At 49.6% G+C, this 22,741-nt stretch overlaps 1 protein-coding gene across 2 annotated transcripts in view; it reads left to right on the top strand.

The window, feature by feature from the left end:
• LOC135896300 (2-Hydroxyacid oxidase 1-like) overlaps positions 1 to 22,741 on the top strand; it is a 129,804-nt gene that overhangs the window by 90,622 nt on the left and 16,441 nt on the right. For both annotated transcript variants that reach the window (XM_065424656.2, XM_065424655.1), the window contains exons 3-6: positions 428 to 579; positions 2,691 to 2,952; positions 7,062 to 7,183; positions 21,370 to 21,461. In XM_065424656.2, the coding sequence (XP_065280728.1) occupies positions 428 to 579; positions 2,691 to 2,952; positions 7,062 to 7,183; positions 21,370 to 21,461 (628 nt within the window). The remainder of the gene's footprint in view (positions 1 to 427; positions 580 to 2,690; positions 2,953 to 7,061; positions 7,184 to 21,369; positions 21,462 to 22,741) is intronic.

Below are 22,741 nucleotides of genomic sequence, written 5' to 3'. Positions count from 1 at the left end.
ACGGGATGACACCACGTGGCAGCGAGGCACGGACGAGCTGAGAGACATGTAGAGACGAGTGTAGTGACGCATCAGCCGGGCCGGCGCCAGTCACACCTCCTCGCTTCACACTTGGGGAGCTCCTCTCCCCGGCTGCCGCGCTTTGACAAGCGTGGGCACACACACACACACGCACACACAAAGACACGTGGCACTGAACATGCCGGGACGCGCTCGGCGGGGATGCGTCGCGGCCGCTCCAAACGGGCCAAAATGTCCGCCGCTTTGAACGAAGCCCCGGCGTCCGTTGCATCCGCGCCGGCTACACCGCGCGTCGTAGGCGAAACGTAACACGGGATAATGAAATGAAGAAACGGGCTGATATGATTGTTCTGCGATTCCTTCTAGACTAACCCAAATTGCTCATTCTGTTTTGTGTGCTTTGAAGGTGGCGATTCCTACCCAGAGTGCTCTCGGGCTCTTCGAAGAGGAACACCCAGACGACTCTGCTGAACAGGGTTGTGTCCATGCCCGTCGGCATCGCTCCGACCGCGGCCCACTGCATCGTGCATCCCGATGCCGAGCTCGCCGTTGTGAGAGGTACTCGGGCAAATAGCATCGAGCACGCATAGAAGCATGCCTGTACGCAATGTCCACAATTACAAATGATAAGCTGATATAAAAAAAAAGAAGCGCGTTCGTGCTCTTTGAACCACTAGGCCATTTCTGATGTAAGTATCCAACGGACTTGTTAACCAGGCGGTGTCGAAATCTTCACGTTGAGGACAGGGGCCGGTGCTGTACGGTCAAAGCCTTCGTAAGAGTGTTCGAGTTTCAAACACAGATTAAAGTGCATGCACCAATTTTACATCATTAAAATTTTATTCTGTGGCTCACGTAATGGTAATAAAACATCAGGCAGTGGTTTTCTCATGGTGCTCTTTTCATGTCGATCACAACGTACTTTTCTGTTTTTCCACACAACTTTTTATTCCAATGCTAACACCATTTTGGGCATGTAACCGAACTGATACAAGCACTTGGGCATGTGTCGACAGACAAGTAAGATAAGCAGAAATTTGGCCCTAAAGATATCTTGTTAACTCGCCGACAAAAAAAAAATCACGCCAGGAAAGACGGGCAAGCGAAGCTGGAACTTCATTTAGAAAGAAATAGGGATAACATTATACATTACATTCAGCATTTCTCTAGTAGTTAATAACAAGTGTGGGAATCAGCAGTACGATCGTGCTGCAGTGATACATTTAGTACCGTGCGGAGGTGTGCGTCCACCTGGTCTGTCATGTTCTAAGTGAGATTATGGTAGAGCGGTTGGTATCGAATGGGTAAAATGCATCGAAAGAGAGAGAGAGAGAGAGAGAAACAACTTTATTGAGCCGAGCTCGACATCTTCTTAGACGCCGTTGATGGAAGTGGTTCCCTCTTCACGGGACCCATATGCTTCCCTAGCCGCCTGGCCCCTGGAGATCAGGACGAGCTGGTCTTCCAGGGCGGTGCTGGTTAGCAAGGTCTCCCATCGCTCGGTAAGGGTGGATGAGGCATGGGGTAGGGTAGTGGGGCAGTTAAGAGGTGGGGGGATCGCCTTGATGAAATTGCATACTCCAATGACGTGTTGGAGCGTGCCTAAATGAGTTTCGCAGAAGTTACAATCCTTCTCGTACCTCTCCGGGTACATCTTGTTTAGAAGGTAAGGGTGCGGGAAGGATCCTGCCTGTATTTGCCTGTAGATCGCTTGCTGTTCTCTGCTAAGCGATTTGTGAGGATCGGGGTAACGGCGCCTCTCCGTCTTATAATGGTTCGTAATGTCTCTGTAAGTAAATATGGACTGTGGCTCATCTTCCTCAACCCGGTGTTCCATCTCTCGGGCGAACTGGTGGGCAAGTTCGTTGCCCTCCAGCCCAGAGTGAGCCGGTGTCCATATTAACTCAACCTTCCTTTCAGGTATGTCGCGTTTCCTTTGGAGAATAAAAGTCAGACAGCTTCTGCGCCCAAGTAACAAGAAATAATCTGTGCTATTGGGCGCTTAAGAATCCATTCTGTAATCAGAGGGCTATTCCTCAAAGGTATATTGGAAGCTTTCTTAAAGTCATACAGTTTGTTTTTGTGAGCTAAGCGTAGTTGTTTACAGCATTTTTTATGCGTGAGCCCTGGCGCTTGTATGAATCGCGAGCTTCAATTATGAACACGTGTTATTCAAACACAGGGGCTGCTACTCTCTCTTTTTTCAACTTGCACACGTTCACAGTGCCTCTGCTCCAGGAAATAAATATACGTGAAGTTCCCACGACGCAAAATAATGTTTCTGTAGTTTGCTCCGCGGTTTAGCACTGGATATTACAAAGCTTAAATGGTTGCGATGGTTTCGTTTTTCTGTAAGCACTGGGATAAGAAAAAGCAGCAAGGATGTGGAGTTTTCACCTGGAACACTCGTACCTAGGCTGATACTTCTGCACAGTTTCAGAAAAGCACGTTCGGACATTGTTCTTGTATTGTGGCGGGTGCGTTACTGCTGACTCGTTAGATTTCCGCCGCAGTCACGGTCAACTGCACGTGTGATGGTCGCATTGCACCGCGCAGTCATAGCAGAAACGACAGAGATATCACACCTTACGAAGACGTTATGACGTCCTAGATTAACAGCCCAACCTTGACAGTGCGTGGTCCGGGACTGTTACGTTCTATACCGACAGCGGCTCGTGAGGCAAAGACCGTGATGGCTGTCAGCGTGGTGCACTCCGCTTCGCTGGAAGAGATGGCAGCCGCCGCAGGCCCCGACGCCGTCCTCTGGGCGCAGCTGGATATCCGCAAGGACCGCTCCATAACGCTGGAGGAAGCCCTGCGCGCACAGCGCTGCGGCTTCGCAGCGCTTGTCGTGACGCTAGACGCCCCCCTTGTCGGACGCAAGGCCGCACCCGGGGTCACCGACCCAGTGGCAGAAGCCTTCGGAGAGACGTGAGTGATCGTCAGTATGCGTTACAAGGGTGCACACGTGTCATCCGCAAGGGTGGGATTCGATTAGCAGAACGTTACGTCGAAAAACAGCTCGGATTTCTACGGAATTTTACCGCAACAGCTCATGCGTAAGCTGTGCAGCCGTGAGGCAGTATGTGTACACTCGGCCGCAAAAGTTTACGGACCCTGTGATTCGAAAAGAAGCTCAGTAAAGGTGGATCAAATATAAACGGGACTTTTGTTGTAGGATGCGTTCTACCGAATGGTACACGTTGCCGACTGAGGGCGTGTTAGGTAGGGGAGTCTGTTGGACGCGAGCAGCCGGCTGGTTTTGTTACATTGCTTCAGGTATTTGTCGTACGATTTATCGCACGATCGTCACTCCATCAAAGCTGCATATTACTGTGATCATCTCACCACAAAACCCCACTGCCCCTGTCACTTATGCAAAATTAAGAGGAATAAATTGGAAACAACTCGAACACCCGCCCCATAGCACAACGTATCGCCCTATGACGTTTACCTCGTTGCGACCCTCAAAGAAGTCTTGAGAGGCCAACGATACGACGACGATGCAGTGGAGGAGTACGTGTGGAGCTGGCTGCTGAGACAACCCACGTCTTTATGTGCTGGCTGAATCAATAAGTTACCAATCCACTGCAAAAAAGCACTTCTAAATCATGAGCTTACATAGAACAATAATGTACATTTGGTTTATTTCTGATCGCAAATAAAAAATAGTAAATGAAAATCCTGTTTATATTTGACCCATCCTCTATTTCCGCAGCCTGGTAGTCGACTTCCTGTAATTCGACCCTAATGGGACCAACAAAATTGGTCTAACGACCCGGCGTGTCGAAGTAAACGAGGAAGAGAAAAAAGTTGCAGTTTCGCCTGAAAAGCGAAGCATCGATTGCGATAGCAAATTAGTAGACAGCTATACGAAGTAAGGATGGCAGTTTTATTGGCCGTATCAACTTGGAAACAGTCCCTTGCTAATAGAATTAAAAAGCATGGTGTCAGTGCACACAGGCAAACATGAACACATCCCACTCAATGCGCGCGGACACTCACTGTCAAAACGTTGACCTGAGCAAGCGCGGCAGCTGCAGCGAGCGAAGTGACCTTCGTGCTGTCTATCGCTTCAATACAAGAGCTGCGAGAACACAGCACGCACAGAGGTGTGAACCGTCTGCAGATAGCTTTCAAGATAAGACGCGCGAGGCCGGGCAAAGTACGCATTTGTTGGCAAAGCCGAAGCCGCTCCATCCCTCCCTCCCGCTCTGCCTTCCCGCTACCCTCAATGTATGACGTGGGAGATTGATCCGTGATCGTCAGTTCCCTTTGCGCCCGGTCGCAAAATGCGCAGTTGCTGCGGGAGTAGAACGTCGACCCTCACGCCCTCTCCCCCCTCTCATCCCGCCACGGCCTTTCGCGCGATGGAAGACGCGCTTGCTCTTCGCGTTCTTCCTTCGGGCGCGCCATATTGAGCCGCGTTTGTCGGTATCCCTCGCCTGCTTTCAGTCGCACATACGGCATACGGCGCGCGGCGACGGTCACAGCCACAGGAATGCTATTCACAGCGTGTTTACAGGAGGTATTCAGAGACCTGGATTGGGAAGAAGTGGGGATAAGAGTTAATTGAGAATACATTAGTAACTTGCGATTAGCTGATGATATTGCCTTGCTTAGTAACTCAGGGGACCAACTGCAATGCATGCTCACTGATCTGGACAGGCAAATCAGAAGGCTCGGTATAAAAATTAGTCTGCAGAGAGATAAAATAATGCTTAACCGTCTCGGAGGAGAACAGCAGTTTACGATAGGTAGCGAGGCACTGGAAGTGGTAAGGGAGTACATCTACTTAGGGCAGGTAGTGACCGCGGATCCGGATCATGAGACTGAAATAATCAGAAGAATAAGAATGGGCTGGGGTACGTTTGGCAGGCATTTTCAGATCATGAACGGCAGGTTGCCATTATTCCTCAAGAAAGGGGTGTATAACAGCTGTGTCTTACGTGTACTCACCTACGGGGCAGAAACCTGGATGCTTACGAAAAGGGTTCTACTTAAATTGAGGGTGACACAACGAGCTATGGAAAGAAGAATGGTGGGTGTAACGTTAAGGGGATAAGAAAAGAGCATATTGGGTGAGGGAAGAAACGCGAGTTAATCACATTTTAGTTTAAATCAAGAAAAAGAAATGGACATGGGTAGGACATGTAATGAGGAGGGAAGATAACCGATGGTCATTAAAGGTTACGAACTGAATTCCAAGAGAAGGGAAGCGTAGCAGGGGGCGGCAGAAAGTTAGGTGGGTGGATGACATTAAGAAGTTTGCAGGGACAACATGGCCACAATTAGCACATGACCGGGGTAGTTGGAGAAGTATGGGAGCGGCCTTTGCCCTGCAGTGGGCGTAGCCAAGCTGGTGATGATGTTGGTGTTGATGATTGTGGGCTCACAGTACGTCTCCGCGCACGGCGTCGCCAAGTGGCCCCCGAGAAGTGGAGCCTCACGACGCGGCACGACGGCGCACGGCGATAGACCCACCGCAGGTTCGAGCACCGAGCCGAAAGACCTGGACGGCTCTGGCCGTACGCATGGGCGCTCTCCCAGGAACACACGGCGTCCAGGACAGTTAAGGCGTTTATTGATCACCAATGGCCAACATGTACCAGACTGCACCCAAACACACGGAGTACACTCGGCGCCCGCGGTTCCCGATGGCGAGGAAGGCGGGTTACACGCCGCGTCGAACAATGGTTTACGCGCGCGGGCCGAAATGCGTTCGCAAACGCTACCTAGCGCTTCCCGTCACCGACAATGGTCTGCGACGGTTCGGACACGCAAGATGTGATGCACTGAGCGCCTGCGGCTACCGCAAGGGCGGAACGCAAAGCCACTCAGCAAGTCACACTTACGCAAGCTAACAAAGCACGTGAACGTCCCCAGGCCGGGGCGTTGGGGACACAAATAGCTAGTCGCTCACGTACCTTGCAGCTTGCCTCTCGTGACCGGCGCTCGTCCCTCTCGCAGCACGAATCCCCCGCGCACCGCAATCGTCCCCAGTCGGGGCTTCTTCCCTACGTCACGCCCCACGACCCAATCGCAGGGCCGCGTAGCATGACGTCGCGGGACGCGGCCGCGGCGCCCGGGGAAAACGGCGCGCGGGTCGAGGGGCAGGCATTTGGGAGAGGTTTTCCTCGCAATGGCCAATAAGTCCGGAGCCTTAGGCACAGCTACGACTGCGCCCCGGTAGACCGAAGGAACTCCCACATGATTCACTTGGCACTATTTGTCGCGATTCTAAACGTCCTCGAAGCGAACGCGCATTCACTTATTATGGGGTCAAATGGGAAAAATACCTTGAAAATAACATTAGAGTTCCTAAACAAAATGAAAGTTCAACGCAGGCGCGATTTTCCGGCTAGAAAAATGTAAAGTGCCTTCGATTCCGGCTAGGAGAAAGAAATCAGCGAACTTTACCTTCACAGGATGTAAATTTGTTTACTTAATGGCCATCTCCATCACTGTCAGACAACACTTTATCTCTGTTTAAGAAAAAGCACAACGTGCCATCCTCCATGCGGTCCAGTGTTCTTGATATTATGCATTTATCAAACAATTCCGCAATAATCGCGAACGCGAAGGAAGCCCACACCTACACTAACTACTCCGGGATGCTTGTTGCCGCTAGCCTAAATTGCAAAATAACATAGTTTCAACGCGCTTTCGTCGTCAGACTCAAGGCAGTGCGTGGCCTCTTTGCTGACCATGATGATAAAAGCGTTCTTTATCGGCCTTAAAATTGGTGGTCGGTAACCCTATTCTGGAGTCCGTTGGATCTTGTGGCGGCTGTTGGCCCTTTCAGTTGCAGCACTTATTTGTGTTTCTGCCTTTATTTGTATGGGGCTAGGTTTATCTAAGCTTACGTAATGTGTACCTAGGGCTAGGTTAACATGAGGCATATTTAATTGAGTCTCGGTACCTGATTTCGGTGACCACAGAGCTCGATTCCTGAAAGGGGGAGCCGCGTCTCACCCCGTTCACCCATACTCTCTGCCGGGTGCAAATAAAGTGCTTTCTCACTCTCTCTCTCATCGCAGCTTCTTGCGTCTTCGAGGTGGCACGCCTGGCCATGAGTGGGACCCGTGCCAGAGCTGGGATGACATCGACTGGCTGCGCAAGAATGTGGACCTGCCTCTAGTCATCAAGGGCATCCTCCGAGGTGAGCCGGGTGATTCGTCATGTTTAGGGATGCGCGATGCGCGGAAACGGGATTCGTGTTTCAAACCAAGTGGCTTCTCGGAAACAAACTTCTGGTTATTTCCCGAGTTTACGCATGGTTACGCATGACCCAACAAGACTAACCAGCTCCAAGTGCGTAATCATCATCATCATCCTCATCCTCAGAATAATAATAATAATAATAATAATAATAATAATAATAATAATAATAATAATAATAATAATAATAATAATAATAATAATAATAATATTAATAATCCTGGCTACGCCCACTGCCGGGCAAAGGCCTTTCCCATACTTCTCCAACTACCCCGGTCATGTGCTAATTGTGGCCATGTTGTCCCTGCAAACTTTTTAATCTCATCCGCCCACCTAACTTTCTGCCGCCCCCTGCTACGCTTCCCTTCCCTTGGAATCCAGTCCGTAACCCTTAATGACAATCGGTTATCTTCCCTCCTCATTACATGTCCTGCCCATGGCCATTTCTTTTTATTGATTTCAACTAAGATGTCATTACCTCCCGTTTGTTCCCTCACCCGATCTGCTCTTTTCTTATCCCTTAACGTTACACCCATCATTCTTCTTTGCATAGCTGGTTGCGTCGTCCTCAATTTAAGTAGAAACCTTTTCGTAAGCCTCCAGGTTTCTGCCCTGTACGTGATTACTGGTAACATACAGCTGTTAAACACTTTTCTCTTGAGGGATAATGGCAACCTTCTGTTCATGATCTGAGAATGCCTGCCAAACGCACCCCAGCCCATTCTTATTCTTCTGATTATTTCAGTCTCATGATCCGGATTCGCGATCACTTCCTGCCCTAAGTAGATGTATTTCCTTACCGCTTCCAGTGCCTCGCTACCTATCGTAAGCTGCTGCTATTTTCCGAGGCTGTTAATCATTACTTTAGTTTTCTGCAGATTAATTTTTAGACCCACTCTTCTGCTTTGCCTCTCCAGGTCATTGAGCATGCATTGCAATTGGTCCCCTGAGTTACTAAGCAAGACAATATCATCAGCGAATCGCAAGTTACTAAGGTATTCTCCATTAGCTTTTATCCCCACTTCTTCCCAATCCAGGTCTCTGAATACCTCCTGTAAACATGCTGTGGATAGCATTGGAGAGATCGTATCTCCCTGCCTGACGCCTTTCTTTATTGGGATTTTGTTGCTTGCTTTATGGAGGACTACGGTGGCTGTGGAGCCGCTATAGATATCTTTCAGTATTTTTACATACGGCTCGTCTACACCCTGATTCCGTAATGCCTCCATGACTGCTGAGGTTTCGACAGAATCAAACGCTTTCTCGTAATCAATGAAAGCTATATATAACGGTTGGTTATATTCCGCACATTTTTCTATCACCTGATTGATAGTGTGAATATGATCTATTGTTGAGTAGGCTTTACGGAATCCTGCCTGGTCCTTGGCTTGACAGAAGTCTAAGGTGTTCCTGATTCTATTTGCGATTACCTTAGTAAATAGTTTGTAGGCAACGGACAGTAAGCTGATCGGTCTATAATTTTTCAAGTCTTTGGCGTCTCCTTTCTTATGAATTAGGATTATGTTAGCGTTCTTCCAAGATTCCGGTACGCTCGAGGTCATGAGGCATTGCGTATACAGGGTGGCCAGTTTCTCTAGAACAATTTGTCCACCATCCTTCAACAAATCTGCTGTTAGCTGATCATCCCCTGCTGCCTTCCCCCTTTGCATATCTCCCAAGGCTTTTTTTTACTTCTTCCGGCGTTACCTTTGGGATTTCGAATTCCTCTAGACTATTTTGCCTTCCATTATCGTCGTGGGTGCCACTGGTACTGTATAAATCTCTATAGAACACCTCAGCCACTTGAACTATCTCATCCATATTAGTAATGATATTGCCGGCTTTGTCTCTTAACGCATACATCTGATTCTTGCCAAATCCTGGTTTCTTCTTCACTGTTTTTAGGCTTCCTCCGTTCCTGAGAGCATGTTCAATTCTATCGATATTATACTTCCTTATGTCAGCTGTCTTACGCTTGTTGATTAACTTCGAAAGTTCTGCCAGTTCTATTCTAGCTGTAGGGTTAGAGGCCTTCATACATTGGCGTTTCTTGATCACATCTTTCGTTTCCTGCGATAGTTTGCTGGTATCCTGCCTAATGGAGTTACCACCGACTTTCATTGCACACTCCTTAATGATGCCCACAAGACTGTCGTTCATTGTTTCAACACTAAGGTCCTCTTCCTGAGTTAAAGCCGAATACCTGTTGTGTAGCTTGATCTGGAATTCTTCTATTTTCCCTCTTATCGCTAACTCATTAATCGGCATCTTATGTACTAGTTCCTATATGAACACAACAATCTTCTCGGTTAAAATACTGTAACAGGGCACTGTCAGAGCATGTGATTTAATGAGCTAAATTCAGTGCCGCAATCTCGGCAGAGTGTATCAATGTCCGGGGGGAGCATGTTCAGAAAGCCCTTAGAGGGGTAGGACCCCGTCTGGAGCATGCGGAGCGTGCTAGCTAGTGGCCCATTGATCTTATGATGCGGGAAGGGGAAACTCTGCCTATTCCTTCTGCAATGAGACGTGATTTCATGAAAAGTAACTAGTGGATCACTGTGGACGAGCTCTCCTGAACTCACCCGAGACAGCATCCCGCCGTCGCATTCGAAACCTCGCGCACGGTCGTGGGCTATCTCATCGGGGTTCAGGTGACCCGGTAATATGTCTGGTCCCATGTGAGCTGGGAACCACACTATGTGGTGAACAATGTCAGAGGGGTGTTTGCCGTTCAGGATCCTGGCTGCTTCTTTGGCTATCAATCCCGATGCGAACTCTCTAACGACTGCTCGGGTGTCCGTGTACACCTTAGTGCGTTTTGAGTCAAGTAATGCGAGAGCTATAGCAGCCTGTTTCACCACATCGACCGAGGAGATCTTCAGCGAGGGTGCCGAGAGGAGCTCTCCCCTGTCATTGACTATGGCTACGGAGAACTTGTTGGCACTGGCGTGTCGCGCCGCGTCAACGAAGGTCTCTGTTCCGGATATGTTCGTTAAGAAAGTTCTAGCCCTCGCCAACCTTCGACCTTTATTGTGTTGGGGGCGGACATTTCTTAGGAAAGGGTCTACAATAAAGGAGTTCCTTGTTTGTATTTCAAGTTGCGCGGTATTTCCCTCATTGAAGCTAGGACGGAGGCATGCCGCATCCAGCAGTTTTCCGCCGGCTTTGGAGTTTGATAATCTAGTAATTTGTGGTGATCTTTGTGCTTCCATTAATTCCAATGTTGTGTTGTGTACTCCCAATGTCACGAGTTTCCCTGAGCTAGCCGTGATTGGCGCGCTGATCACCCTTCTGATAGTTTTAGGCTTGTAGCGCAGCTCGGAAGAGCAAAAAATGAAGGAGGTAGGGGTAATCAAAGGAAAGGAAAACAGAGTGAGCGCTAACTTCCAACTGTTGGAAGTTAGCGCTCCCTCTGTTTTCCGTTTCCTTTGATTACCCCTACCTCCTTCCTTTTTTGCTCTTCCGAGCTGCGCTACAAGCCTAAAACAGTCATGACGTACCAACTCGCCCAAACTGCCACGCTTTTGACCCTTCTGATACTTTTGTGCATAAGCGTGTCTAATTTATCAATTTCCGTTTTCGTCCAATTGAGGGCCGCGACTATGTAAATGACATGTCTGAGGCCTAAGAAGTATATCCTCGCCTATGCCGCCTTTCTTGTTGGACACTCTCATAATTATTCTAATAATGTTTTCAGTTTTCGTGGTGAGTTGGGCTATAGTCTTAGCGTTGCAGCCCTTTGAGTTTATTTAAAGCCCTAGTATTTTGGTAGACTCTACTCTCGGGATGGTGTGCCCATCTCTGGTACGAACGCTAATGGCACCTGATCGAGTGGGGTGAGCCCCTAGCACCGGCTCGTCTAGCCTGTTTGTACCGCAGGAGTTAAGACTTTCCAGGCGAGAGTGCCTGTCCCGTACCTTCCAAGAAAGACTCTGCAACATCCAGAGCCTCCTGTAGAACTTGTTCGACCATAGCCTCCGATCCTCCAGGACACCAGATTGTAATATCGTCAGCATATAATGCATGACCTACGTAAGGAATTGCTGCAAGGCTTTCCGACCACTTGCGCATTGCTATATTAAAGAGAAGGGGTGAGATAACTGCCCCTTGGGGAGTACCCCTTCTTCCGAGTGTGAAATATTCGGAGACTGATTGCCTCAACTTTATGGCCGCCGTCCTGCTCGTGAGGGAGGATGCAACGAAGGAGAAGAATTTAACTCCTAAGTTCAAGGCCGATATCTCCTGAAGGATATAGTCATGTGCAATTGTATCGAACGCCTTGGATAGATCCAGTGCGAGGACCACTTTTACATCTTTGCTTTGAGAGTCGATTACCTGTGTTTTGAGCAGGAACATGACATCCTGCGTTGAAAGCAAGGGCCTGAAACCAACCATATTATTCGGGAATAGTTCGTTGCGCTCGATATGTCTCGATATCCTGTTATGCACTGCATGTTCCACTACTTTGCTAATGCAAGAAGTAAGGGAGATAGGACGGAGGTTCTCCAAGGTGGGTGATTTACCTGGCTTGGGGATTAGGACCACTGTGGCCTTCTTCCAACTCTCCGGTACAACGCCCCCCTCCCATACCTCATTTATCTCCTTCACCAAAGCTTGAATTGCTTTGTTATCCAAATTTCTTAAGGGCCGGTTTGTAACTGCGTCGGGGTCTGGGGCAGACCTTCCGTTTAAATTGTGCAGCACTTCCCTGATCTCAGCTTCCGAGAAGGGGACGTCCAGGTCTGGCGCAGGCGCGCCCTCATACTGAGGGAGGGGAGAACCTGGGCTTTGGCCAATTGGAAGGTATTTTTTGGTTAGTTTCCGAAATATGGAGGCTTCTGAGATGCCTTCCATTTTTTCATTCTTAATTAATCGGTCTATGACTAGTCTCTGATTACATTTGGATTGTCCATCGTCTAAGAGATATTTGAAGAGGGTCCATTTGCCTCCTTTGCGCAATTTTACATCCGCTGCCGAGCAGGCGTCTCTCCATTGCTGTTTATTAAGTTCGGAGCAATGCACCTCAATGAGTTTATATTGAGCTCCGCGATCTTTTTCCGTGGCCTGCGATTGAGTCTTTGTGTCTTTCATCTCTCGAGGAGAGAGCGTTTGGCTTCCAGGAGGTGCGCTAATCTTGCGTCCATCCCTCGGGCACCAAAATCTGTAACTATTTCCTTGGTGGCCTTTTCGACATCCATCTGGATCTGTACAAGCAGTTCACTGAAGGTGTCGTATACTGCCTCATCTTCATCTCTTATTTTCCTAAAGAGGTCCCAGTCAGTGTATTTACAGGTTTTGGGAGGAGCTGCTATTATTTCCATTCTGAGTTCTGTTATGTAGTGGTCGCTCCACAAGTTCTCCTGTAAGTTGGGCCACGTGGCCACCGCATTTCTAGTGAAGCTGAGATCAGGCGTCGTATCTCTGGCGACCGAGTTTCCCAACCTCGTGGGGAAACGTGGGTCCGAGACCAGCGTCAGGTTTAGGTCTGTACTCGCTGCAACTAGGTTGGTCCCTTTCTTTGTTCGTGTTACATAACCCCAAGCCGGGTGGGGAGCGTTGAAATCTCCTGCGACTATTAAGGGCCGCGATTTCGCAGTGGTTGCGGCCCTATTTAGTAGTGAGCGGAGATTATGCTTATAAGCGGAGGGAGAGCTGTACAAGTTGAGAACGAAAATGTTACGTCGGATTTTTCCGGGGGACGATTTCAATTAATTGTACCCCGAGACCGGATTTCTTATCCGAGTTACAAATTTTGACTTCGCGCTCCTGAAAAGAGGTGTCTTTCCTGACGAATGTGGCGATACCTCTGCCATTTTCTCCTTTTTGGCTAACCGAACGGTAGCCCGATAAATTTACCTTCTCACTAAGTGTTTCTTGCAAGAGCAGGACGTGTGGCATTAACGCTTGTGCTTTGAGGAGTTGCAATAGAGCAGCCTTGCGCCTTAAGAAGCTGGCGCAATTCCACTGCCAGATAATTAGGTTTCCGGTTTGTCCCGCCATTTTGATTTCTATTGAACTAGCATAGCCTGCAGGGAACTCGTGTTATCGGGGTCCTGCTGTACTTTCTTAGCTTTTGCAATGGTGCCAGTGGTGATGCTTTTGATTTTGCTAGAATCTATTTTCTTTTTAGACTCGAGGATGCCAACTCTACGTGTTAGGTGGGAGATGTTGCCGTCCATGTGCTCGACAGTGCTAGATTGAATGGCTAAGGCTTCTCTCATCTGCTTGAGCGATTCCTCAATTACCTTCAAAGACGCGAGTATGTTTGGCTCTGGCTTAGGGTCCTGAGCGGGGGACTCGTCAGTTTGCATGGGCTCTCTTTCCGTAGTCGGGGGAGGGGTAATAGCTTTGCGCTTATTCGACCCTTCTGCTTGAACTGGGATGGGTAAGGCTACTTCGCGGGGTTCACGCGAGTTACGGAAGAGCTCGAACTCAGACCTCAGCGTTTGTAGGGCCTCTTTTAGCTCTGCATTTTCTTTCTTAAGCATTAAAATCTCAGATTGCTCTCTTTTATGCTCTGGCGGATGCCCTGTGTTACCGTTTTTCCGCTTGGGGTGTTCATCCTGGCCTTGTCCGCCCAGGACATTGGTTCCTGGATTCGGACCCTGGAACCCGATCGTCCTCTCGAACGAGAGCGTCTGCTGCTATTGTCGCGCCCTCTGGGGCGAGAGCGCGATCTTCTGCCGGGGCGCCCTCTGGGGTGCGATCGCGCAAACTGCTCGCTTTTCCGTTCGTTCGGTCTGACTGCGACGTCACAAAGTGGGCCGTCCGCAAGATTTGTGAGAACGGGAGGGACAGCACAGCCAATCAGCGAGCGAGCCCAGCCCCAGAAGTTTGCGTCACCAATTTGGGCTTCGATCGGGGACGATATATTAAGTGCAGAATGTTTGTGATGCTTTAATAATTAAACAAGTAATATAAGAAAAAAAAAAACTCTTACTGTTGCAACATATAATCTGCGTCGGAAATGTGATGCGAGAGAAGAAAACTAATTTAAGCGGCATATATTTTGGTTTAGTCCGCTAGGTGGTATCGCACGCGCCAAAACAAATTGGCAGGAGCGCGCAGTTCAACTGGCGATCATTGTTCATCGACTGCGAATCGTTATGTCGTCGCACAAAAATCTAAGACTTGACCCGCACGTGTCGCCGCACCAACGCGAACTGTTGGTCGCGTTCATAGAGGGCCACCCGTATACTTTGCGCGGACATCGCGCGCGCTGACCCAAGAGCGTCCCGTCGACACAGAGCCGGTATTTTGTAGTGATGCCTTTTCCGATTATATGCTTTTTCAGGCTTTTTGCGCTAAGCCAGTGGTCAGAGTGACGCTCTGTTCTTATTATCAACGGGATCAGGCGGCCGTGTGTGGTGGATGATAAGAATAACATAGAATAAGGCATCGCTACAAGATAGCGGCCCAGGCCACTACACCGGGAATACGGCCGTGATCCGCAAAGGCCGCCTTTGCACGAGCCTTGCCGGCCGTTGTCAACGGGAAGCTCACCTAACCCTGTTGCCGGCCCACCCCGGTTATTGTTTCCGCAACTGCTTGAATGGTCTCGCTCACGGAAGCCTGCCCTATGGATACGAATTCTTCGCTGCCGATGGATCTTTGGAAGCTCCCCGTCGCGAAGAAACGGAGAGCACAAAGCACCTTGTCGTGCGTCGTGATGCCACCGGTCCGAAGGCCACCGATGACGTCATCCAATTGCTCGCAGAGCCACCGCACAGTGCTCTTCGAGAGCCTGAAGTGCTCGCGGAACTCTTCCTCAGTAAGCTCGTCAAATGCGTCCCGAAAGATGCGTCGCCGAGGCTGTTCGAGAGACTCCAAAAGCACGATATTAGGAGCGGCCATCATGACTCGTGAGCGCCAAACCGCCGAACAATGAACGTGATTCTCTGAGCACAACGTGAAACGGCGAGCATTCTTGACAAATGAGCTCAGATCAAACAACAATAAAAAGAAGAACACTAGTTATATTTATCACAGCGCAGGCACAACATTTAATTTCACTGCGATCACAGTTGTTTTCAATAATTAACATCGCTAACGTTCTGCAATGGCGGATCGCGCTTTAATCTCAAAAACTGGACCCCCGGCAGGGCCAGCCATGTTCGGCGAGCGACGACATTACGAGCCGACGACAGGCGCATCGTCTGCTACTAGCGCTACTAACGAATGCCCTTGTCGACCGTTCCACGATAGCGGCCGATTTCACTCGGTTTTGGAATGATTGACAGGAGTGTGACGTAAGCGCGTTTTGTGGTCCCGCCCCGGCGCAATGACGGCCGTGACGAAACGCGCGGGCGCCAACAAATCACGAGAGGGCAAGCGAGAGAACGGAAAAGCGAGCTGTTTGCGCGATCGCACCCCTGGATCGGGAGCGGAAGTGTTTTCTCGATGCCGATATGTTGCTGCGGGGGGAGTAGAAAGGTTTCTCTCCCGCCATTGCTTCTCCGCCGCTAGCTGTGTTAGGGTGGCTAGTTGTGTCGAAGCCACGCGGTCCTGCCACCAGCTGCGCGGGCTGTGCACGTCTGCGGTGCCGCCGTCTTTGCCGCACGATGTATGGCACCTGGAAGCGCTGTTTGCACTTGCGGTCTGCCGTTTGGTGTGCCACGCCACAGATTGCGCACTTGGGATCACATTGATAATCCTCTGATGGTGTGAGCATGCCACATCCACGGCATTTTTTCTGATCTTCGCCCTTCGGGCAAACGTCGGCCCTGTGGCCCAATTCTCCACACGCATAACAAACGTCTACTTGCCTGCGATACAAGGAACAAGGGTAGCGAACACCATCACACACGACGTTTAGGGGGACCTTGTGTCCGTCGAACAACACGATCACTGTTGGTGTCTTCTTGATTCTTCGAACCCCCAGAGCGCCGGGGTTTCTCCGGTTGACGATCATCTCCGTCAGTTCTGCGTCACTGATGTCCACGTTGATTCCGCGGATCACTCCATTACATGTGTCGTTTGTACGCAGCCACGTATGCCGCCACTTCTATGACGACACCTGCCATAGAAATCTGCTGAAACTTGACGTAGGCGCGCGCGTTCGCCTCGAACGGCGTGGCAACCACGAGAATGTTTTGGAATGGGTTCGTGTACAACGTGTCGTCGAACACCTGCTCCGCTGTTAGGGAAGCCGCCTTGGCGAGCGCACGCTTGAAAATAATAAGGTCCGTCTTCTTAACGTCCAGCCCTCCACGAGGCCTTATAATGGTCTTGTAGTGATTCCTAGGAAGGTTCACGATTCTGGAAGCTTCCACGACTCGTCTCAATACATACTGTGGTCTGGCAGTGCGGGCGCCGTCATTACCGCTTGCTTTCGCTGACGTGAGTGCGTTAGGATCACACCGCTCGGCAAGTTTCTCCTTGCTCACGACTTCGATCCAGCCTGAGCACTCCGTTTCCTCCTGATTGATTTCCATCCCTTCTCCAACCGAGGTATTGAGGTTGGAGGCCATTTTCTAGCTCGACGACGCGTTGGGTTTAGCTTCGACGCCTGCCCGACCGCACCGTATGGTTTGGCTCGTTAGGCGTAGCTCCACGCCAACGTGGCATGCGGTGGAAAAGTCTTGGAAAAGTCCGAAAAATCCACCCACTGGTGAAATTTCGGTAGCCGCTTGTTCGTTGGAGTAAACTGCGTCGATTGATGCACAGTTCCTGTGGGTTGAGGCAAAAAATCGGGTCTAGAAGGTTTGTAGAAACGGGAGCCGACGTGCTCGCACATGTGCGTTCGAAAACGTCGTCTTCATCCAATCTTTGGCCACCCCTTTCTTTTGGATTAAGATTACGTTGGCGTTCTTCCAAGATTCCGGTACGCTCGAAACCATGAGGTATTGCGTATAGAAGGTGGCCAGTTTTTCTAGAACAATCCGCCCACCATCCTTCAGCAAATCTGCCGTTACCTGATCCTCCCCAGCTGCCTTCTCCCTTTGCATAGATCCTAAGGCTTTCTTGACTTCTTCCGGCGTTACTTCTATGATGTCAAATTCCTCTAGACTATTCCCTTTTCCATTATCATCGTGGGTCCCACTGGTACTGTAAAAGTCTCTATAGAACTCCTCAGCCACTTGAACTATCTCATCCATATTAGTAATAATATTGCCGGCTTTCTCTCTTAACGCAGACATCTGATTCTTGCGAATTCCTAGTTTCTTCTTCACTGCTTTTAGGCTTCCTCCGTTCCTGAGAGCATGTTCGATTCTATCCATATTATACTTCCTTATGTCAGCTGTCTTGCACTTGTTGATTAGCGTCGAAAGTTCTGTCAGTTCTATTCTAGCTGTAGGGTTAGAGGCTTTCATACATTGGCGTTTCTTGACGAAATATTTCGTCTCATGCGATAACTTACTGGTGTCCTGTTTAACGCAGTTACCACCAACTTCTGTTGCACACTCCTTCCCGTAAGATTGTCGTTCATTGTTTCAACAATAAGTTCCTCTTCCTGAGTTAAGGCCGAATACCTGTTCTGTAGCTTGATCCGAAATTCCTCTATTTTGCCTCTTACTGCTAACTTATTGATCGGCTTCTTATGTACCAGTTTCTCCAGTTCCCTCCTCAAGTGTAGGCTAATTCGAATTCTTACCATCCTATGGTCACTGAAGCGCACCTTGCCGAGAACATCCACATCTTGTACGATGCCAGGGTTAGCGCAGAGTGTGAAGCCTATTCATTTCTAGTCTCGTCATTCGGGCTCCTTCACGTCCACTTTCGGCTTACCCGCTTGCGGAAGAAGGTATTCATTATCAGCATATTATTCCGCTCTGCAAGCTCTATTAATAACTCTCCCCTGCTCTTCCTAGAACCTACGCCATATTCCCCAACTGACTTGTCTCCGGCCTGCTTCTTGCCTACCCTGGCATTGAAGTCGCCCATCAGTATAGTGTATTTAGTTTTGACTTTACCCATCGCCGATTCCACGTCTTCATAGGAGCTTTCGACTTCCTGGTCTGCATGACTGGATGTAGGCGCGTAGCCCTGTACGACCTTCAATTTGTACCTCTTATTAGGTTTCACAACAAGACCTGCCACCGTCTCGTTAATGCTATAGAATTCCTGTATGTTACCAGCTATATCCTTATTAATAAGGGATCCGATCCCTAGTTCTCGTCTCACCGCAAAGCCCCGGTAGCACAGGACGTGCCCGCTTTGCAGCACTGTATATGCTTCATTTGTCCTCCTAACCTAACTGGCCCTATTATATCCCATATAAAGCCCGGTAATTTCTCGAATAGCACTGCTAGACTCGCCTCACTAGATAACGTTTTAGCGTTAAACGTTGCCAGGTTGAGATTCCAAGTGCTGTATAGAGCTGCGTAAACAAGTGGCTAGGAGCACATGCGTCCGCTGGTAGAAACCGCTGGTAGAAACCGAGAAACCACTTGTGCCACGCTAGTCACACCCGGGCCATATCGCGTGGTCTTTCATCACCTTCCTGCTCAAATCGCGCTATTGCGTATGTCTATGGGTTTGTATATGCGAATGATATATTGAGCAATTTTGAAGCGAAGAGTTAATGAAAGGGAAATTTGCTTAAATCTATGGCATGGCATTTTGACGCCGGAAAATAAACAAAAACAAAACAAGAACGAAAGGGGTCCTTTACTTGTAAATATCAAAACAATTTCATATCGAGAACAGATTATTTTTTCAAAGGGCTTTGTTGAGGCATTTTATATCAAAAACCCAATTTTTTTTCTTTCGCGAAGCTTGGGCCACATGACGTAAAACTATTCCAATGTGTATTTATTCCAATCTCCTGACGTCAAATCTGCGTAACCGCCGACGCAAACATCGGGCGGTGACCCGCAGGCTTGTCTGAACAAACCAACAAAAACTCTCCTCGTTCATAGGAGGTCCTTTTGTTTGCTTGAAAAACGAAAAACGTTGCCTAGACTGAGTGGCGTGTCTGAACTAATTAGATCACAAGAGGCGAGGAGCACGCTCAAGTGGAGAGGGATTCGATGGGGCTGAGCCAGTGCACTGAAAATAGATAACCGGATGAAGAGGGTGGTGCCGCTGTCGGCGATTGGTCCACTTTCTCTTACTTAGCTTGCGGTGGCTCATCGACAATCGTGGCGGCATGCAACGGAAGCTTAAGAATGGCACTAAAACGGATCCTCAGCAAAGAAGAGTTGGCAGAACGAGGTCATAAACGTGCCGAAAGTTCTCCAAAACGTTACAGGGCCACGCAAATAGTTTTCTTTACACGCAAAGCTTTCTTTACACCCATGCTCTCCGGCAGGTGCGAGCAGCCAGTGCCTCAGTGATCGGCGGCAGCCATCTTTTATTCCCTGCGGAACGGGGCAGCCTGCGGCTATTCAGGAGAAAATTCAGTTTTCTTCGGCATATTAGTGCATCTTTAACGCGTACACGTCATTTTGACGCCGTGTTTCTTTGCGGTTTTTTGACGTCGCGTGGCAGGCAGTTGAAGTCGGCGCAGCCCAAAAACTTTTGTCCAATAGCCGAGGCCTAATGGCCAAAAGGCGTCGAATGAGAAATAACTATCTTTCTTTTGTTCGGCCAAATTATGCATAATCAGTGTGTACACGTCATATTAGACGTGACGTATTTTGTTACGTAAACAGGTGACGTGGGGGTGGTCCAAAAACGTTTTTGACCAATCGCGGAGGGCTGATTGCAGAATTGGAATAGAAAAGTTTGGTATAGTTTTGCGTTATAGCGCCCCTTGTCCAGTGCTTTAAAAAAAGAACAGCCAAAAAGAAGGCACACAAATAACCAATCACAGCCAGCAACCAACAATCAACCAATCACAACCAAACGTCAAGAAGTTGACGGTTGGTCGCGATAAGCCGATTGTGTGATGTTCATATGGCAGAGTGCCCTTTATAAATTAGAGCCGCGTTCTGTCGAATAAACAGTTGGTAGTCCAGCCTCTTTCCTTTCTTTTTGTGTTTCCTGTGTGTGTCTTTTTTTTTGGGTGGTTTTTTCCTAATACAATGCATGAACTAGTTCAACAGCGTGTTTCTCTAGTGTTCATTTTATAACTCCAGCGGCGCAGAAATTCGTTCACAGGCTTTTGCTCAGTGTGCGGTTTAGGCTACTATAAATTTCGGGGCGGTCCCGGTCGAAGGCGAGTGCGTCGCGTTTGCCTGTCACGCACGACGCCACACGTGACTTCGAGAGGCCGGTAGTTTAGGGCTGTGTTCAGCTTGGTGTTTCTACACGCGAGCCTAACCCGCTGCTTCCAGCAAGCACGCGGACCAACTTGCTATATGGCCACGCTAGCTGCGATTGGCTAGTCGACCGCGAAAGCGGGCGCCGTTTCCACGGCCTTCAGTTGTGCGCGTGATCTCAGGCCCCATCACCAATATGACCAACTCGATGAGCTACTAACTGCGGTGCTGAGCCGACGCAAATATATTCGCAACGGCCCTGTCGATCTTGGAAAGCCGAGGAACCGCCTCACCAACAATAGCGAGAGTTGTATGAGCACCAGCCGGAATTTCGCCAACTTTTCAGGAGAGCTTTCTCGCGTTTGCACCACCCAAAAGTCCTCAGAGAGAAATCTGGGGACGCTTGCTGGAGGCTTATGCTTCGGAAATGTGCTCTGTCTAGGTTCTACCAGGGTCCTCCCGGTACTACGGAGAACGACGGGATTTGCACCTGTCTGACTGGGTCCCGAACTTCTGTCGGGACCCGGTCAGACCGGTGTAGGGTCCATAATGGCGAAGCAGCGCTTTTTTTTTTTTCGTCAGTGGTTGGCCTGTGTCTTTGGTGTGGAACGTAAAAGGTTTGCTTCGCGCGCTCTCAATGTTTTCCCAGCGTTGTCGGCGACAGCCTGGCCATGAGCATGGAATCCAGTAGGAGCTGCAGATGGATATGTTGCAGCAAAATAAATTCTTGGTAATTCATTGGTCTGCGTGGCATCTACCTTAGCCACCCCCTACCTTACCTCGCGTGCGCTTTGCGCCGGGTCGCTGAGCTCCTTTTAGCACAAACTCTCTGTGTCAGGCCTTGTGGTGAAGCACAGAGAAAAAGAGCATGTACTGAGTAGTCGGATGGGGCAAATAGTATAATATTGCAGTCCGTAGAGCCCGTAGAGTCATGATTGCGATGTGCCCCTGTTATATACATTATTTCGTTGCTTTGCAGCCGATGACGCTGTGAAAGCTGTGGACCACGGTGCTTCCGCAATCGTCGTGTCCAACCACGGTGGTCTTTACATGGACGGCGTTCCTGCTACGGTAACGCAGTTCTTTTTATGAGTCTTCTAATTCGCGCCCCTACGATGTGCATATGTGCCCGCCTGTGGCTTCAGCTATTTCACGTTGCTCTGGAGCTCGGCTGGGACGAGTCCATTATTTGTAGTCGCCAGTTGTTGTAAAGGAACTTTACACGTCGAGTTTTGGCGAAAGTCAGCAAACTCTGCGCTTAGCAACGTGCCGATTGCTTGTGCGTGTAAAGAGCATCTGGTAATACGCGGTAAGGAAGTCATGCTGGAAATCTGACAGGCATGCGGCAGGCGGCGCGAAGTGGTAGCCGCCATGCCACGGTTTATTAGGACGGCCAGCCATGGTACCACGGGATCGCCCGCTCAGGTCCAGCGCGCTAGCCTATTCTTCTCTCGCGCTACATACAGGCGGGTGGCCTTCTTTACCGACTCTGGAGGCGATAGTCGCGCCGCTACAGAGCCCCCGTCCTAGTGCGAAGCGTGATTGAAATATATGCAAAAGGCGCGCGTAAAGAAATAAGAGAGACTGCAAGCTTGTATACACGAGTGGCGATTTGCAGCGTCCGTTAAGAAGCTCACGTGAAGTCCGTGTTGTGGCGAAGAGTGCAAATAGCTCTCTGGTGGTCGTGGCTAAGAGTGTCGCAGGCGACGACGTTGTATGAAAAAAAGTGTCACTAGGAATGGGGAGGAGAAAGCCGCCTCTGCTACAAGTTATATGTATAGTGTTGCACGACGTAGGGCTGCGTCGGGATCTCTGCCGTGAAAGCACAAAGAGCACACACAGGCGCGCATGAGGTGCGTGCGCCTGTATGCAGATCGTGCCGCAGGAGCACAAAGTGTAGACGAAGGGCGCATTGCCTTGTGCGTTGAGGACCTCGCCTTGCGTTGTCAACGTCTGCACGCCCAGTGCGGTGCAACTCGGCAAGCAGAGTTAAGGCGTGTTGGCCGGTTCTTGGCGCGTGCCAAGAACCGCTGTTCTCGCTGAGGGCAACAACGTTGAAGACGGTGCCGTCGAACGGCGTGCAACGCTGGGAGTGGCGAAGAGCTGCGAGTGTAGCTCTGCATTGGTGCTCTTGCTGATTCCTGCTGCATCCCCATTTCAGGTGCGCGTACAGCGGTGCAGGACAGCGTATTGCAACGGTCAGCAAAACCTTGGTTTAGAGATGACGGATTCCTGCCACTGCTCGTTTTTTTTTGTGGAATTTGCAAGGGCTTTCGTCAGAGTGGCTACAGAAAGCATATCTGTCGTCGTTGGTAGCGTCGGGTTCACACACTCCGATAGAGTTGTAGCAG

Source organism: Dermacentor albipictus, chromosome 3, assembly GCF_038994185.2.
Source record: "Dermacentor albipictus isolate Rhodes 1998 colony chromosome 3, USDA_Dalb.pri_finalv2, whole genome shotgun sequence".
Taxonomy (NCBI): domain Eukaryota; kingdom Metazoa; phylum Arthropoda; class Arachnida; order Ixodida; family Ixodidae; genus Dermacentor; species Dermacentor albipictus.
Note: the sequence above shows the minus strand (reverse complement) of the source record. Positions and strands in the feature narration are given on the sequence as shown.